The sequence below is a fragment of the Crotalus tigris genome, unplaced genomic scaffold (assembly GCF_016545835.1).
Source record: "Crotalus tigris isolate CLP2741 ecotype Arizona unplaced genomic scaffold, ASM1654583v1 scf7180000019007.31208882:3723066, whole genome shotgun sequence".
In the NCBI taxonomy this organism is placed as follows: Eukaryota; Metazoa; Chordata; class Lepidosauria; order Squamata; family Viperidae; genus Crotalus; species Crotalus tigris.
In genome coordinates this window covers 251,212-270,632 of record NW_024097321.1, presented here as the reverse complement: position 1 = coordinate 270,632, position 19,421 = coordinate 251,212, and the positions used below count along the sequence as shown (strand labels likewise).

At 39.7% G+C, this 19,421-nt stretch overlaps 1 protein-coding gene across 4 annotated transcripts in view; it reads left to right on the top strand.

The window, feature by feature from the left end:
* RGS17 (regulator of G protein signaling 17) overlaps positions 1–19,421 on the top strand; it is a 62,928-nt gene that overhangs the window by 18,668 nt on the left and 24,839 nt on the right. For all 4 annotated transcript variants that reach the window (XM_039358283.1, XM_039358284.1, XM_039358282.1 and 1 more), the window contains exon 2: positions 9,673–9,816. In XM_039358283.1, the coding sequence (XP_039214217.1) occupies positions 9,698–9,816 (119 nt within the window). In that variant the 5' untranslated portion in view covers positions 9,673–9,697. The remainder of the gene's footprint in view (positions 1–9,672; positions 9,817–19,421) is intronic.

Here is a 19,421-nt window from a genome sequence, read left to right as displayed (position 1 = left end):
ATAAGACAGACATTTAAGGTGGATTGGACGTAGATCTCTTGCGAGCACCCAGGGCTCATGACTTCGATGCATTTGACCCTTCCCTTGAATTCAGCCTGGTCATCTACAATTTCCTACTGTTGATAGCTGGTAGCTTTTGGCACAAGGTGGCCCGTAGATCACAAGCACAAGCACAGCTTATTTGACTCCAAGCATGCTCCCATCATTCTACACAAGTTAGGATTTCTAATTTAGAGGGTTTCTTTCCATCATCATTTGCATTAGCCATCCAGGAAACATAGAGAGTACCTTGACAAAAATTCAGAACTGTAGGATAAATCTATGAAATCAGAAGCTATAAACATACAGATCTATAAGCAGATTTTTTTCTCCCTTCTTCTTGGCTTAGTTTGATACCTCTTGTAACTGTTCTTCTCTGGCCATAATCCATGCTGTCTGGTTTAATCTCAATCCACACACTAATGTTTCTCAAGGATACCTTTTTGTTGGTGGAACTTGCTTGACAATCTTACCTTGCTTGAACCCAAACAACAGGCAGACACACAAACAGGGCACACAGTGGCAGGCAGGATACATTGTACATTTTATCTCTTACAAGTAACATTTATGTCAATCCAGAATGCTTTGTTTACTATCTTCCATTTTATCTTCCTGAGCTGTCTGATTGATGAGTAATCTTTCTGTCACTTTAAAGCTTTGCCCCCTTTCTCTTGAGTAATCTTCCTGTATTTTTTTTTTAAACTGACTCTTCTTAACTAAGCTAGCCTCTTTCTTTACTTTTCCTAACCAGTCTTCCTGGCTTGGTCAGGCGTGGTTGGATCAGGCCCCTCAGTCTATATCAGGGGTGTCAAACTCAATTTCATTAGGGCTGCATCAGCAATGTGGTTGCCCTTGGGGGGCTGGGTGGGTGTGGCCAGGGTGGGTGTAGCCTACTGGGTGGGCGTGGATGGAGTGGGTGTGGCCTACTGGGTGGGCATGGCCAGCTCTACATCATTCGTGTCAAGGGTGCCTGTGGGGGCCTGGGCAGGAGTGGGACAGATCTGAGGGTCTCTGGCAAAGGGGATGGGACTGGGCCAAGTGCCAAGACGTGGTCCATTTCTTCATTCCTCACAAAGGGTGACACCTCCCCAGCATGCACCCAGGGGTGGGGCCGACACAGCAGGGGCTGGTTCCTCGCTGTTTCCAGACGGCCTTGTGGAGCTAAGACTGAATGCTTTTCAGCATAGATGGCCACCACAAAATTGTACATTGGCTCCCGACTGGCCTGGGCCAGGACCAAGGCAGCGGGGGCCATTCCCTCACTGTTTCCAGGATGGCTTTGTGGGCCACATGAAACCACTTCGTGGGCCGCATCCGGCCCCCAGGCCTTGTGTTTGACATGTCTGGTCTATATGCTTTCCATATACCTAGGTCTGCATGCATGCTTTTGCACCTACAACTCCATATCTTTTGTATCTTTTTAAAACTCTGAAGTTCAACTTTGCTCCTTCCTCAGTTTTCTTCAGTCTCCTGGAATACTGGCCATCCACTTCCTTAATGATGGGAAGAGAGCTACACAGCCCTCCTTTGTCTAAGTTTCATTGGATCTAGACCTGATCTCCTTTCACCTTGCTCTTCTCTCTCCCTAGTCTTTACTATAACACAGACAGTGACAGAAAAAGAAAACTAACCCGGAAAGCAGACTGAAAAATTTGTCCCAGTCCTAAAGATAGCATTTTCAGTCCAGAAATTAATTATGATTATTTTGAAATGTCAAGTGTGTAGTTATTGGCAATGACCATTTTATGAAACAAAATGTTTTGAAGAAAAGCAGGTGCCCTGTCATTCAAAAAGATCTTGCCCTTCACAAAGACAGGTTGTTTTGTGAAATGTATAGTATGTCAAACAACTAATCAAAGGGTTGGCAACCATGGATGCTGAAAAAAAAATGGCCTGAGCTTTGATGTGAAGAAAATTATAGATACTGTAGCTCTGCCTCTTGTCAAAATGAAAGGTATGGCCTGATTATTAGTAAGACAAATAAATTATCAGTCATCTTGCCTCTGTGATTGCAGCAAATTCCTTATTTCCTTCAGAGTGCCAGAGTGGTGGTTTCCCCCCCCCCCCCTTCTTTCTAGCCATTTGCTTCCCTGATATAAGGGTTCTTAGATTGCTCCTGCTATCAGGGTTGATTGTAGTTTCACTTGTAGCTCAGCCAGATTTTCTAGGACTTTAAATGTAGGCTAAAAACAAAAGTTTCTCTTTCTCGTTGTATTTATGCTCAACCTAGTTGCTCACAAAGGTGCAACACTGTCAGTTTAGTTCAGTAAGTATTAATTCAGCTAGCTCAGCTTGATCTGCCACTTATTACTCAATATTTTATTACTTGATGCTTTATAAGTGGAAAGACCAGGGACTGAACCTGAGGCTTTCTCACTGAATTATACTCTTTCTAAGCAATGGATTTACACTACCTTTCTTACAATTTAATATAGCGGCATTTTGGTTGTTGTTGTTATGATCTATCAAGTCAACTCTGACTCCTGACGACTATAGGGACAAGTTCCTGCAGTTTTCTTAGTAAATAGTTCACCAGTAACATACGAAGAACGGCTACAGGACTTGGGTTTGGCTAGTCTAAAGAAAAGAAGAAATAGGGGAGACATGATAGCAGTGTTCCAGTATCTGAGGGGCTGCCACAAGGCAGAGGGAGCCAGGTTGTTCACCAAAGCACCAGATGGAAGGACGAGAAACAAAGGTTGGAAACTGATCAAAGAGAGAAGCAACCTCGAATTAAGGAGAAACTTCCTGACAGTGAGGACAATCAACCAAGGGAACAGCTTACCCTCAGAAATCGTGGGCACTCCATCACTGGAGATTTTTAAGAGAAGACTAGACATTCACCTGTCTGTAATGGTATAGGTTCTCCTGCTTGAGCGGGGGGCTGGACTAGAAGACCTCCAAGGTCCCTTCCAGCTCTATTCTATTCGATTCTATTCTAATCTAATCTAATCTAATCTAATCTTTTTAGGACATAGAAAGAGACTGGCACAGTCACCCAGCTGGCTTTTATGCCAAAGGCAGAACTAAAATTCACAATCTCCCAGGTTCTAATCCAGCACTTTAACCACTAGATCAAACTGGCTTTCTCCAATTCTACAGCTATTCTTACTGTTATTCTTTACGTTAATCCTCAACAGGCTTCTTCTTAGGTCTGGGAAAAAAAGTTTTAGGAAATTCTAGTACACTGTCCAGAGAAGGACAGTGTTGATGCATCCTGAAGCATTTGTCAAAAATTGGAAAGAATTATAAAAGACATACTGTAATTTCTAGGAATCATCAGAGTGTCTAGATGTGAAAGGAAGATGGAAACTGAGCACTGAGGTCTAGTGAGGACAATCCTACCAATCATACACCCAAGTTGATGGCAACTGAAACAAACTTGTGACTGCTTGTTTCTACTTGCTTGTACTGTATAGCTTTGAGTCACTATGCCTTTTGGGGCTATTTACAATGTATGTATCTTACATACATAGTATGTGTTTTCCTGACTTGAACAATCTTTCAAATGCCCTGTGTCTTTTGATGAATATAAATCACTGAGCCTAGATGTTGATTTTAAGATGCTGATTCTGAATCTGTTTTTGGAGATAATTTCCTCATTTCAGATTTGAAACCTTCCTTTCGTTCAACTGCAAACAGCTCAAATAGGTTGATTTCCCATTGAGACTGATTTATTGGAAAATCTCTGAGGTAATTGATATCCTTGACATAGTTTATTCAGAAGTCAATGAAGAAGAGCATTCTAAAAGTATCTATCTTGATCTTATTTATCCAAATTGAGTGGATTCACTGTTTCCAACTGTATTTATAATTGGAAGAAGTTCTTAATAGTTTACATAGTAATAATGCAGCTAGGGAGTTATAAATGTGTGCTAATATTCAGTCTAATATCAGAGAACTGGGAATCTGACAAAATATAATATTTATATAGTAGAATTTGAATGTATTAATAGGATTACGATAAGGGTATTATCGTAGCCAGTGATGCCACGAAGGGAGGTCGGCTGCTAAAAGAAGCCTGGTTCTCGAATAACAACTCAATCAATCGTCACATTGACTTGCACCCAGCACAACAAGCGTTACGAAAATGGAACTCAAACCATCCTTTATATCACAAACCTTACAATCAACATCCACAACGTTCTAAACCAGGAGCTACACCTCCTCCCTACCAGAAACAATCTGATATAGACTACCCAGAAACCTCCCAACAACATCAAGGGGAAACCACACCCCCTTTAATTGGAGAAAACAACAATAATTACATTGGAGCGCTTAAGAAATTTGAGGATAGAACCACTAAATTTAGCACTACCCATAATAATAATAAAAGTGAATATCCCATACAGAGAGGGGAGAAAAAACGTGATGACGACCCATTCGCTTGATAAAAGGGAAAGTAACATGAGCGGGGAATCTGCCCAAATACCAACAGACTTTTGCTCACAGAAATGGGGGGGATTTAACTTGAATATTGACCTACGAGGGGAGATGAGCATGGAGGACACCATGATGGAAGAAGATGATTCAAACATTGAAAAATACCACATCCAGTTGATGCTTGTGAGCGAAGATAAATACGGGAACACGCAGCAGAGGAAAGATGTTAAATTGCAGCCGATGAAGCCCCGCCTCCATGGTAGGATACACAATGACATCGAACTAAATCCCCCCGCTGCAACGAGAGCCAGTGCTGCCGGGAGAGGGCAGAACATAGCTCTAACAATACCCCCTGAGATCGACGGAGATGTGAACACAAGTGCTCGAGAGAACGACAGAAGAAATCTTTACTCCGATTCCCCCTCCCACCTATCAGCTGTTCAGCAGGGAATGCTGGCACGGTCTAGGAACCAAGCGCAGACGTCTATGGAACCCATTTAAACCACCTTGTTAGAAACAGTCTCTCAGCCCTGAAGATGTTGGGGAGTTTTCCCAACGAAAGCTTGGCAACCTTTTAATATAGTAAAATACTTTAATTAAAGTATTTTAACTTTAAACTCTCCTGGTGAACGCGCTTTATTCATTCCATTTATAATTATGCCCGGGAGTCGCATTTTCACCATCATTATTGAATATATATATATATATATATATATATATATATATATATATATATATACACACATACATACATACATACATACATACATACATACATATACATACAGTGTATGTATACACACACATATACATACTGTAGGATAAGGGGGAAATCATTCTGGTAAATTGTTGTTCTGAAATAAGTATATCAAGTATAGGAGTTCATACTCTTCAATCACAAAAATGGGTTCACAATAAAATAAAAGGTGGGGAAAATAAGGAGAGCAGATACCAGCTTCATTTTCTTGTATCATGGCTGTTAAGGTTGCTCTTATTCCCTAACTTAAGAAAATCTCTTTTTTTATAGTTATTCCATTTTGGTGCAGCTTGACATCTGGGTAGCATATTCTTTTTGATGGTGTTAAAAGTAAGCTGAGATCAATCACAGCAGCAAGCATGTAACTTGCTCAGAGCCATCTATGATGCTTTCTTTTGACATATTGTTTTCTGAAAACTTTGTGCTGAAAAAGATCATAGAACTTTAGTCTGTGAACAATTATACAAATCTTATTCTCCTTCACATACATTAGTTCAAAAGATGATGAAATCAGAGTCTTTTCTTGTTTGCAGCACTCATCTCAATGTTTAAATTATTTTCCAAATGAGAAAAAGAGCAAATAAATGTACACTGGAATGTGTCAATTAATTTAAGTTAAAGACTCCATAACTAATGAGAATGATGTGCACTTGCCCATAAATGTATATTTATCTGTCTACAAGCAATATACAGTAAATCCTTCCACTCTCCACCATCTAGTCAGAGCTGAAGAAGCTTCTTGGATGAGAAATGAAATGTCCTCAAAAGAAACACAAGAAAGTCCTGTTGCCTTCTTCCAACTTTTATTATTATTATTGTTGTTGTTGTTGTTGTTACAATGGCTACTCTACTGAAGTGAAATAGGTTGAGTAGGAATACTACACTTGGTTGTAATCCTGGACAGATGCACTAGAAAATCAGACTCTCTGAAGTAGGTGAAATTAATCTGGAGTTAAAATAACATTATACTACCAGTCTTTGATCTCTTTGGGAAATTAATGTAATAAGATTGAATGGAAGATAAATGCTAAGGATGTACTAATATGGATTAGTTTATTTATTCAAATCAAAGGTCTAATCAAATCTTCAAATCAAAACAGCTTTCCAACTTGAATTGGCGACATTCAGCCAATGGGCCACACCCACCCGGCACTCGACGATGCATAAGTGGGTTTTGGGTTGCATTTTGGGCACTCAGTCTCTAAAAGATTCACCATCACTGACCTAAGCTGATGGTTTGGTATAAACATCTGAATCAAATCAGATTTATTTTTCAAATCAAATCAGTATTCAAGGTGAATTTTCTCTGGGTTTTTTTGCCTTCATTTGTGATTTTTTTTTTTCTGTTTCCATGGGTGCAATTGATGCTGTTTCTGGTATGAAGATGTTATAATCAAAATACAGGTCAGATCATATCATAGTTTTCTGCAAAAGGAATTATGGGCACTGGCTGTAGGAAATGGAAGTGCACAGACCAGGATGTTTTAGATGCCATTGCATAGTTCCTGACTATTGGAATTTATAAGAGTTGTAATTCAAATTACCTGAAATAGGTTGTATACCCTGACTCAGTCATAGAATTTATGAAGGGGATTGTACATGTCATTTAGACATAAACCATATACCAAGAGCTGTAATAGTGATGCAGTGGTTTGAATGTAGTATTACAGGCTAACTCACTGCTCACAGCCAGAGTTCAAGCCTTACCAGCTCAAGGTTGACTCAGCCTTCCATCCTTCCGAAGTCAGTAAAATGAGGACCCAGATTGTTGGGGTCAATATGCTGACTCTGTAAACCACTTAGAGAGGGTGGTAAAGCACTATGAAGTGGTATTTAAGTCTACTACTATTTAATCCAATACCTGCTCAATAGAGGAATTACTGTTTAAAAATCCTCAGAGGGATAAGCCACAACTCTTCTTATCTGCTTTGTTAGGAAATACATCCTAATATCCATTCTGAATTGTCTTGCTTTCAGTTTTAACCTGTTGACCATTGTCTTGTTTTCAGTTTTAATAAAGAATTTAATCAATAATGCAGCAGAACCAGATTTTTTCAGCCAAAATCATGATCATCTCAAGACACTTTGCTGCTTGTGTCAGAGAAATAAGGAGGATTATGATCCAATCCTAATTCAGCCTTAGTAATAAAAGGCATCTTCCCTTGCCCTGAAGACAACATTTGATTTGTATAATGGAATGAACAGGACAGACTTTGTGGCATGCACAATTTTGTCTTTGGGGAGAAAGACAATTGTCTCAGCAACTGTTATCTGAGACAATTGCCACATTCTGTCTAATTGTAGAACTGGTCCTGGCTACAGTCTTTATATTTTGCCTAGTCATAGAATTGTGAGTGTTAATGAGGAGGGTGGAGCATATGTGAATATATGGGTTAACTGTGCTGGTAGCAGTCTTATATCTGTCAAGATTCCATTTCATTACATTGTTTCAAGGCCACAGGGATGTTCCATGCTAATTACTTTTATGGGCAGAATGCAGTATGTGGAAATTAATTATTCCTAAATATGGCAGCAGGCTTCTGTGCAGCTTCTATGCAGCTTAGAGTGAACTGTGCTTCATAGGGCAGCTTGCTGTTTAATTATAAAGGACCACAGAACAATCTTGGACTATGAATGAAATTAATAATAACATTTCTCTAACTTGCTTCTGCTTAATGGTGTCCATCAGTGGCTGAGCTGATTGATTGCTTCTCTAAGTAGAAATGACAATAGCAATATTAGTGGCAACTAATGGAGGATGTTGCTGGAATAAATGATATGTGCAGTTGTGCTTCTCTGAGAAATAGAAATATTTGGTTGTTTCACTATCAATATATTGCCCATAAATACTTTATCTATTCTTTGGACTCTATGCATCTGAAATAGAACTCATATAAAGACTTAGACTACTGAAATCAATAAGATATATTTTTGGATACGAACTATAGGAAACTGTTTTATCTATTCATCGATCTATCCTTGATGGGTTTTTAAAATCATCAATAAATTTGCTTAGGTTCCAAACAGCAAGTAACACATTTGGTCTTCTAAATATGGTCTTCTTGTTTTTTTAAATATTGAAGACATATATATAGGGCCAGACAGGAAGAAAGGAAAAGCATATAGCATGATACATTGAGTACAGTTATTGACAGATTTCTGCTGAAACCAATTAAGAAATACTAGTTTTAACTCAAGTCTAACTATTATGGATATCTCTAAAGGATACCAAAAAAAATTGCAGATTATTTTTCTTTCAGACCAGAGAATCTTGCTCCCATAATTTGGCGACGGGGGAGCAGCAGGCACCCTCAGCATTAAACAATGTTACCTTCATTATATAGACCTGTGCATTATCCAACTGCTACATATACGGACCACCAGAATCTGAACAAAGATCATATTCTGCCTGTAATAATAGTAACAATGACATAGCCAAGGATCTGGAAGAACAGAGTTCCTAGATGGTAGCATACATCTCATTACGTGTGGTATAAAGCTGAATTGTACAATACTATAATCTGTATTACCTAGATATTAGATACAATTTTCTGTTGCTCGTGGTCAGATTTCATGTCAACAATACCTACATCTGAGGGTCTCCACTACAATTCTTTTTCTGAACAGAAAATGCAAAATGCTACAATTTTATCACTTTGTCTTAAATGTTACCTAGTGTTGCATAAACTGTGAGATGCACTTCAGAGATTATGAATAAGGAAAAGAGCTCCTGAAGCTAAATGAATATTGAATAATAAGACAGGACCTGGGAAAGATTTTAGTTAAGTTCTGCAGTTTGAATCTCAAAGCCTAATCTCACTGCCTCTGGGCTAACAATAGGCAGTTGGGTCTTTTTGTTCTCACAACTCCTTGCCTTTGGGTGGGCTGATTAGAGTTGAAGTCCAAGATCTCTGTGAAGAACCACCTTGCCTATCCCAGCCCTGCTCTTCAAAAACATCTGGGCAGGCAAGAAAGTTTGTCATGTCATCCCTTTGCTTCTCCATCCAACACCCACACAAAGTAATTATTTTGGTGAGGAAGGAATCATCTTCCAAGCACTTCATAGATGGAGTAGAATGTCCTTAAACCTGAATTCTTGCTCTCTTGGTCTGGAGGGGGAAAACTTTAATTGGGAGGAAGGTAAAACTGTCCAGTAGGTAGATGAATGCTGCCAGGTCTTATTTCCCCACAGACACGAAACCATTTGAAGAGAAAGGAAAGTCTTTTGGTTACCTGAACATTTCCTGAAAGAATAGAGGTTCTTCATGATTACTACTACCCTGCCATTTCCCCTCCTGTTTTTTGCCAAAGAAAATGCTGCTTTATTAATTAGGGACAGCAAAACTACTGAGATTAAATTTGGTCCTGTTAAGTTTCTTAAACTCTGCTGTGGTTAATGGCATCTGTAGTTTTGATCTGGAAGGTGGGTCTGAGCTGTTGGGATGTGTTTAGCTGCATTCCCTTGATGTTCTCTTATGTCTACATTCTTGTAGCCACAGGAGTGCTGAAGTAGCTGAAATGAGAAAAAGGCAACAGTCCCAAAATGAAGGAACATCGTCTGTGTCTCAAGCTCCTGGAAACCAAAGGGCCAACAACACGTGTTGCTTCTGCTGGTGCTGTTGTTGCAGCTGTTCATGGTATGTCATGCCATCTCTTGAGTACCATTTCTATAGGTATATGATGTCTCCAAACCATCAGTTGCCTGATGCAGAAACTAATTGGGGGGAGGGGACAGGGATGTTCTGCAGATAAAGACATTGCACAACAAGTGCTCTTTTGGTGCTGATTTGTTGTGAAAAATGCCCATGTTTCCCTTAGGTTTTTGTTCCTTGTGACCTTTGTGTGATTTCAAAAATGTGTTTAACTGGCAGTCCAGATAATAGCATTGCTACCTCCAAGAATACATTCATATCTGAGAAAAGGAGGCTTTGTATGGGTGTTTTCACACTTTGTATATAACTTGGCTTTATTAACTGTTATTGTGTCAAAAATTAGATCACTTGTGAGGTGCCTTAAAACATGGGGTATTTGATCAGTCTTCCTTCTATATGATCTTCTTAATAGTGCCATGTCTTCATTAAAATAATTATCTGATAATTCCCATTGAGTTCTCACAAAGAAGGGGAGAAAGCTTGGATCCAGCTTGGGAAACGTATGCTAAGTTTTCTGATTTTTGAGATGATTCCTAATCTTGGGTGCAGGTAGGGTTGGGTGAGGGAATGAGGAGGAACAGAGTGAAAGCTGCTGCATGTTGAATGAAAGGCAAATATGAGCAGGATCATCCTGTTTATTATTTAATAATTTGATGAATAACCTACAGAATATATTTATAGTCTGGAAACATTCAAATTCCACTGAGATTCTTCAACTGGCAAAAAGCCATCATTTTAATGGGGATGGGGCCAGGAAAATTGTTGCTACTCAGCTCTTCCTGAAAGAATCACCAGCTCAGGATATCTGAGGCTGAAATCAGTGTTTATTTTCTGTTTTTAAAATAACCTCAGATAATCATGTGATATTTCCAGTATGTCCAGGGTGCCTGTCACTAAAGCATATAAAACTTTAATGTAACAAGATTTATATGCGTGTGAAAGAGTCCAGCAACATCAACAAGGCTGTATGAATTTATACAGTTTCTTCACTTGCTGAGGGGTTCCATACAGCTGACATAACCTTCCCTCTCTCTCTGTCTCTCTCTCTTTCTGTGAAATTCCATTTTCAAAATGTCTTTGCGCTGTAGCGCTGGGACTGGTAGGCTGCAGCTTCCAGCCTAATATTATACAGCTCTCAGTCCAGTTTTGAAAGAGCTCTGCCAAAAATCAGCTCAGAGCCCTGGCAGGAGCAATTTGTTCCTTCTCCAGCAGTCTCTTGACTGGGGAGGGAGGGAGCTAAGGGATTGTCAAGAGAAAGGAAAAGGGAGTAAAAACTGAAGTTGGTAAATGAGAGCATGAGAGTCAGTATAGAGCAGTGGTTCTCAACCTGTGGGTTGCAACCCCATTTGGGGTCGAATGACCATTTCACGGGGGTCGCCAAACAATGCAGTCCGCCATTTTTTCCCCTTTTCCTTAGCTGTGCTACTCCCTTTTATTCTATTGGCTTTTGAAAGCCAATAGAATAGACTCTCTTGAATAGAGTCTAATTCTATTGGCTTTCAAAAGCCAATAGGAATTGTCCAGGCTGTCTCTGCCCTGCTGAGCCCGCCAAAAGTCCCATTCTGCAAACAGTGCTGCACCGGTTGAGTAGTCCTCGACTTACGATCGGTTGGGGGTCGCGGCAAAAAGGTTGAGAACCACTGAGTAGAGTAACGGTTAAGGCATCAGGCTGGAAATTGTGTGAATTCTAGTCTCTCCTTAGGCACGAAGCTAACTGGGTGACCTTGGGCCAGCCATTCTCCCTCAGTTCCAGGAAAGAAGCAATGGCAAACCACTTCTGAAAAATCTGGCCAAGAAAACTACAAGGACAGTCACCACAGAGAGAGAGAGAAGGGGACCATGATCATTTCTAGTTCTTTGCTATAAAAGAAACAAAACGCTGAAGGAGATGTGTGCCTAGCTGAAAGAGCAGGACTGTGTAAATAGGTTTCATTCTCCATGACTGAGGTCATCAGGTCCCAAAGTATCCCAAGTTCAGCCTTCTGCTTTCTCCTAACTCGGGTGAGGAACCTTGGCTCTTTTATGACTTGTGGACTTCAACTCCCAGAATTCCTGAATCTGGATATTGAAGTCCAAAAGTCATAAAAGAGCCAAGGTTGCCTACCCCTCTCCTAACTAAATGGGAATGGAATATTTTCCTCATGGGGAACTATAACAGTCTTCCCTAATCTGCTGCCATCTAGATCCCAGAACCTCCCCCCCCCAAGTGTGCCCTCCAGCTCCCAGAACCCCCAAGGAAGAGATTTGATACAGAGCAGCCCAAAGCAAATCTACTATGAGTGAAAGTTTACTTTCACTTCTGTAATATTCCATCAGATTCTGTAATATTCCATCCCTCTTGCTTGCTTGTTCTTCATTTGAAAGATACAAATTAATAGACAGACATGGGGTGAGGTAGGATGGTAATTTTAAGTTGCACAGTTTTTTTCCCCCCTTTGAATTCAGAGGGTATCAAATTCACTCTCCACATTCACATTCAGAGAATAGCTAATCTGTGTACAACCTATGGAGATTAGGCTGTCACTTTTCTGCTTAATGAAATCCCAGGTGTGAACTGAAAGACAAGACTTTGCCATCAGAGCTGAACTTTGGTGCAGCAGCTGTACTCTCTGATTGCATAGGCATGACCTGATTACAGTTTATCAGCATAGGCCAGTGGTGGCGAGCCTATGGCACAGGTGCCAGAAGCGGCACTCAGAGCCCTCTCTGTGGGCACGTGCGCGTCGCCCCAGTCCTAGGCCTTCAGCTGGGTTTTATAAAACCTTTTTGCTTTAGGCCTCCACTGCCGTGTGCAAAAAAAAAAGGTTCAATCAATCAGTCAATTTCAACTTCTTGCGGGAAAAAAAAAGATCTTGCAAAGTTGGAATTGATTGATTGAACTTTTTAGTCCCACCCAGTCTGCTGTTACCACTGCAGCCACGCCCACCCAATGGGCTACCCCCCAATTGGCCACACCCAGCCAATGGGCCACCCCCACCCGGCACCCAACGATGCATAAGTGGGTTTTGGGTTGCAGTTTGGGCACTCGGTCTCTAAAAGGTTCGCCATCACTGGCACAGGCTGTTCTTGGAACATCCCACTCCTGATCAGCATTCACCCAAGCTTTTCAGAATATGACTCCCTCCCCATAACTCTTTGGATGGGAGTGGACATATTTCTTGTAGGTGATAAATGGGGATGTAGTGCCTGATAATTGTTATACACATGTTTTACGCAGCCCCTTCCCCAGATTTGCTTGTTCAACAGTGGACTAGTTTTATGGACTTCCTACCTGACCACATTTGGTGTGAATTAAGCCATAAACTGTTTCACCACAAAGCCAAACCTGGTCTATGCACCGTCTCCAATACATCAATACATTGTATAACACTTATCCAAGATCACATCAATTGTTTCTCAGCTGTTCCAGAAATGGAGTCAGAGCATAAATCGTTCTGAGCTTCTTTATCCTCGTCACCTTTAAATGACAGTGAGTAAATAAAAAAAATTGCAAGGTAAATTGGGAATACAGGTAATCCTGGACTTAACAATCATAACTGAGTCCAAAATTTATGCTGCTAAGTGAGAGATTTGTTAAGTGAGTTTTGCCCAATTTTACGAGCAAGTAGAACTCCAAACCAGCGAATAAATATTAACCAGATAATCTGGTCTGATTTAACTCTAAACTTTTAAAAGCAGATGGTAATCAGAGACAGAATGTCACAGTCAAATTTCTGAATTAAATGCTAGGTTATTACAGGTAGTCCTCAGCTTACGACTGAGCCCAAAATTTCCATTGCTTAGCAAGACAGTGGTTAAGAGAGTTTTGTCCCTTTTTATGATCTTTCTTACCACAGTTGTTAAGTGAATCATTGCAGTTGTTAAGTTAGTGATACAATTATTAAGTGAATCTGGCTTCCCCCTTGACTTTGCTTGTCAGAAGGTTGCAAAAGGTGATCACATGACTCTGGAACACTGCAACCGTCATAAATGTGAACCAATTGCCAAGCATCCGAATTTTGATCACATGACCATGGGACTGCTACAATGGTCGTAAGTATAAAAAATGGTCATAAGTCACTTTTTTCAGTGCCATTGTAACTTCGAACAGTCACTAAATGAACTGTTATAAATCGAAGATTTACAAGTATCTGTATATACTCTTTATGTATTATATAAGAACTGCCAAAGACTAATGGCTTAATTAAATTATATTTACATTACTCTTTAAAAGCAGATTTAATTTATTTACATTAATAGTTCTTGACTGGGAATTTTGAAGCACGGAGTTCTCATGTGTTTCTAAAAAGCTCTATTGGCAAGGTTCCAAAATACCACATGTGTATACTAGCTAGCTTGCAAATATTCAGAGCTTATATATAATCATTCTTTACTTTTCTAATGCTCCAGTGTTGTTGTTGTTTTTTGTCAACATAAATACTATGTACATTTGTCCCAAAAAATTTTTAGGATTGGGACAAGTCTCCGAGAGAAGTTTCATGCTTTAAATAGGGTAGATTCATGATTGTAGTAGAAGTACTACTGCTGCCAGTTCTTGGAACTAAATTGGACAAAACTGTAAAGAAAGAAAGAAAGAAAGAAAGAAAGAAAGAAAGAAAGAAAGAAAGAAAGAAAGAAAGAAAGAAAGAAAGAAAGAAAGAAAGAAAGAAAGAAAGAAAGAAAGAATTTAAGGAGAAATAGCTTGGATAACTTAATAATGTTATCTTTCATCCCTAATGTTTGAGATGCAACATTTTTTTTAACAAAAGGATAAAGTAGACCGAGAATGATACAACACAGACCTCTAAGTGCAAACATGAAAAGTCTGGTTCTAAAGGCTGCTATAATTATTATGACATATACATGGCAAATTGGAAGAATAATGAAACTATAGAAATGTACAGATCTAACCCAGTTAACATTTACCAGATTGGGGAAGGCTGATCTGATCTGTTTTAACTCTCCAACTCTGGCTGTTCAGCTCCAGCAAAATGGCAGTTGCCCAGCTTATTTCTGATTGGTGCAGGTACCTACAGACCTAGAGGAAAGAAAGCAGAGTTTCTGAAGCACATACGGTACTCTTGATGTACTAGAAAGACAAGGAGTGTGCAGAGTGTTGTTTAAAAAAAGAGTTTTAACATGAATTAAAAATCAGATGAAGGTTTGATTATACCATCTTTGCTTTTGGGGCCCCAACCCATGGACACCTGTGTAGAGATGGCAATTGCACAAGTAAAGTTAGTCACTGATATCAGGCCTAATACCTTGTCATTTGAATCTGTAGAACCCTAGCATGGTTAGATCTAAAGATGGTTTCTGGATCTGTTGTTTTAAAACCAGAAATGCCTATACTTTGTTTTTACTTCATGTTCTTTCAGGTGGAGAGCTAGGGATGTGATGATGCCAATTGAAGACCATGCTTTAGTACGGTCGTTCTAAGTTGGGGACTGAAGAATTAAAATAAAGGAATTCCTTTTCCTTGGTAAAGGAATTCAGGAGAGCCAATTTTGTGGAAGCTAGAAAATGGGAGACTGGGAATTCTAGTTCTGCCTTAGACATGAAGCCAGCTGGGTCTGAGGGAGAAGGAGAGATGGGGAAGGGGGTAAAATCATAGTGGTGTAAAGGAAATGAGGCAGCTTCTCCATCCCCTTACTCTGTATTTTCAATAAAGTTGGATAGGGCTCTGTGGGCTACAAAAATCCAGGTATCAACCAAATGGCAGCAGATTTTTTGTTTTGTTTTTTCATCTCTGTTGCCATCCAATGGGCATCCAGATATTTGTATCCTCATCAGGGGATCTGTCCTGCCATTGAGAGAGGGCTTATCTGTGCATCCAAAAGCAAGCCACTCAGGGTGATTTAAGGATGTTCATGAAAGATAGTTCTGATGATTAAGACACATAGATTTGATTACCAAGAAAGCAAGAAAAGAAAAAGCAACTTGTTTGGAGCAAAATTCAGATCACCTTTCTCTATCTGGATATCCTATCAAACCCAGTTAATACATCTGGAAAGTGCCAGCTTGGAGAAGGGCTTGCTCAGAAGCTATTTCTTTGGAGCACCTCCTTCTCTTTTAATTAGTGGCATTGGGAATTTTCAAGTTCATATTTATTAAGGAATTGGAAAATACATTGCTAATCAGATGGCAGACTTTAATAGCTACATTTTGGGAAACAGTCATACAAATGAGCTAGGGGTAAGCTGACTGCTTGAGGGATATTAATGATTCAGCCTAAGGCTATATCTCTGCAGTAAACTTTTGACTTGAGATTTGAGGTGGCAGAATAGAAACGGATGTTCACTTCAGCCACAGTCAGAATGAGAATGAACTGTTCTGTATTTATAGTTAAATAAGTCATACCTTCTTTATTGGATGGTACCTTTAGGCCATCAAGAGAAATATTAGATATGAGTGGACAGAGCTTTGTCATTTAAGGAAGCCTCTGTTTTATTCTATTTTTAAAATTGCCACAAAGAAGAGGGGGTCAACCTATTCTCCAAAGCGCCTGAAGGTAGGACAAGAAGCAATGGATGGAAAATAATCAAGGAGAGAAGCAACCTAGAACTAAGGAGAAATTTCCTGACAGTTAGAACAATTAATCAATGGAACAATCTGCCTCCAGAAGTTGCAAGTGCTCCAACACTGAAAGTTTTTAAGAAGAGACTGGACAACCTTTTGTCTGAAATAGTATAGGATTTCCTGCCTGAGCAAGGGGTTGGACTAGAAGACCTCCAAGGTCCCTTCCAACTCTATTATTATTATTATTATGGATCATCGCACAGTCAGCCAGATGTTCAGACTGGATTTGGCATTTTGTCTACCTATCGAGTCCTTACCCAGGACCTGGGATAGGCAGATGTGGATGTTTGATGGTATTACAGGATATCGTCGCAGGATGGAAGCAGTTCCTAGTAAGGCCGCCTTTTGCAATTGACTAATAGCAAATTTGTCAATGCCAATGGTGTTCAAGTGGTGCTCCAGTTGTTTTGGGATTGCACCCAAGGAGCCTATGACTATTGGTACTACCCTTGCTTGCTTTTGCCACAGTCTTTCTATTTCTATTTGTAGGTCTTTGTATTTTGTTATCTTCTCCAGTTCTTTCTCTTCTATTCTGCTATCTCCAGGCACTGCCACGTCCACTATCCAGACTTTTTTGTCTTTCTTATCGACAATTGTTAAGTCTGGGGTGTTATGTTGCAGGTGCTTGTCTGTTTGAATTCTGAAGTCCCAGAGCAGTTTAATTTTATCATTTTCTATGACTTTCTCTATTTTATGATCCCACCAGTTTTTGCTTACAGGCAAATGATATTTTTTGCAGATCTTCCAATGCACCATTGTTGCTACTTTGTCATGCCGCTGCTTGTAATCAGTCTGTGCAATCTTCTTGCAACAGCTTACCAGTGGTCCACTGTTTCTTCAGCTTCTTTGCATAGGCGGGTCTGTTGCTGTCTTCTCAATTTTGACTTTGTATGCATTTGTCCTTAAGGCTTGGTCTTGTGCAGCCAGAATTAGTCCCTCGGTCTCTTTCTTCAATTTTCCTGCTCTTAGCCATTGCCAGGTTTTATTATTATCTGCTTTCCCAGCTATTTTTTTCATGTATTGGCCATGTAGTGCTTTGTCTTCCCATGCCTCTATTCTGTTCTTCATTTGGTCTTTCTTGTAGGCCAGTTTGGTCTCTCCAGTAGTTAGTAAGCCTTCCTGATATACTAATTTCAGTGCATCTTCATCATTGTTCTTCAGATATTCTTCCAAAGCCATTTTTTCTTCTTCAACCATCTGATGTACTTGTAGCATTCCACGCCCACCTATTTGCCTTGGTAGATAAAGTCTATCAATGTCACTGCGTGGATGAAGGGCATGATTCATTGTCATTATTTTTCTGGTCTGCCTATCCATTGCTTTTAGTTCTGCTTGAGTCCAGTCCACTATTCCAGCTGTGTACCTAATGACTGGGATTGCCCAGGTGTTGATTGCCCTTATGGTATTTCCTCCATTGAGTTTGGACTTTAAGATCTTCTTCACTCTCTTGATGTATTCACCTCTAATCTTTTTCTTGACTTCAGTGTGATTGATGTTGTCAGCTTGAAGGATACCCAAGTATTTGTAGTACTCTTCCTCATCCAGACTCTTAATGTTATTTTCGTGGGGCATCTTGATTCCTTCAGTTTTCACTATTTTGCCTTGTTTGATAGTAAGTGTGGCACATTTGTCCAAGCCAAACTCCATTACAATATCTTGGCTATATATACGGACAGTGTTGAGCAGCGATTCTATTTCAGATGATGTTTTTTCCATACAGCTTCAGATCATCCATGTAAAGGAGGTGGGATAGTCTGGCAGATGTTTTTGATGTTTGATAGCCATGTCCTGAGTTATTCAGTATTGTTGACAGAGGAAACAGTGCAATAACAAATAGTAATGGTGATAATGAATCTCCTTGAAATATTCCTCTCTTGATATTAACCTCTCCCAGCTTCTCACCATTGATCTGCAACTGTGTCTTCCATTGTGCCATCGATCTTTGCACAAATTTTCTGATGTTTCTACTGACTCCTGTTATTTCTAGGCACTTTATTATCCAATCATGTGGCAGAGAGTCAAATGCCTTTTTGTAGTCAATCCATGCCACATTCAGGTTGGTCTTCCTTCTCTTGCAGTTTTCCAAGATCATTTTGTCTATTAGGAGTTGATCTTTTGTTCCTCTGCTATTGGGGCGGTTTCCTTTCTGCTCAGGTGGAAAGAGATTGTTTTCAACTAGATGCTGTTGTACTGCATCAGCTACCACACCAGTTAGTAATTTGAAAGTTGTTGGTAAGCAGGTAATTGGCCTGTAGTTACCTGGTGTTGCCCCTTTTGATGGATTTTTCATTATTAGGTAGGTTTTCCCAGTTGTTAGCCACTTTTCAATTTCTCCTCCTTGTAGTATATTGTTGAACTGCTTGGCAATGAGTGGGTGTATAACAGTTAGATGTTTCAACCAAAACCCATGCAGTTCATCTTCACCTGGTGCTGACCAATTTTTGATTTTCTTTGCTCTTTTTTCTACCATTTTTGTTGTTATTACTAGTTCTTTCATTTCAACTTCTGTTTTATTTGCATCCACCTCTTTTAACCAAGCTGCATCCTTGTTGTATTTCTTTGGGTTATCCCATATCTGCTTCCAGAACTGCACTGTTTCTTCCTTGTCAGGTACTGACTGATTCCTTGCAGTTTCTCCATTGATGGATTGGTAGAAACGTTTCTGATTGGATTGAAATTGGAGGTTCTGCCTATAGTTTGCAATTCGAGCTTCATATCTACTGATTTTCCTGGCTATAGCTGTTATTTGTTGCTTTATTATTTCCAGTGCTTCCTTGATCTTCCTTGTTTCTAAGTGGTATTTCTTGATTAGGTATTCTTTGGTCTTCTTGTTCTTCAGCTTCTTTTCTTTCATCTGTTCTAGCTTGCTTGCATGTGATCTTAACTTGCTGATCTTATTTTCTAGTCTAACCTTCCATTTTTGTGGTGCATTGTTTGTTTGTTTTTCTTCTTTGTTGATTTTGCATCCCAGGTATTCAGTTATAACTGCAGCTGTGCTGTACATTAGTTGGTTTGTTTCTTGCAGTGAATTG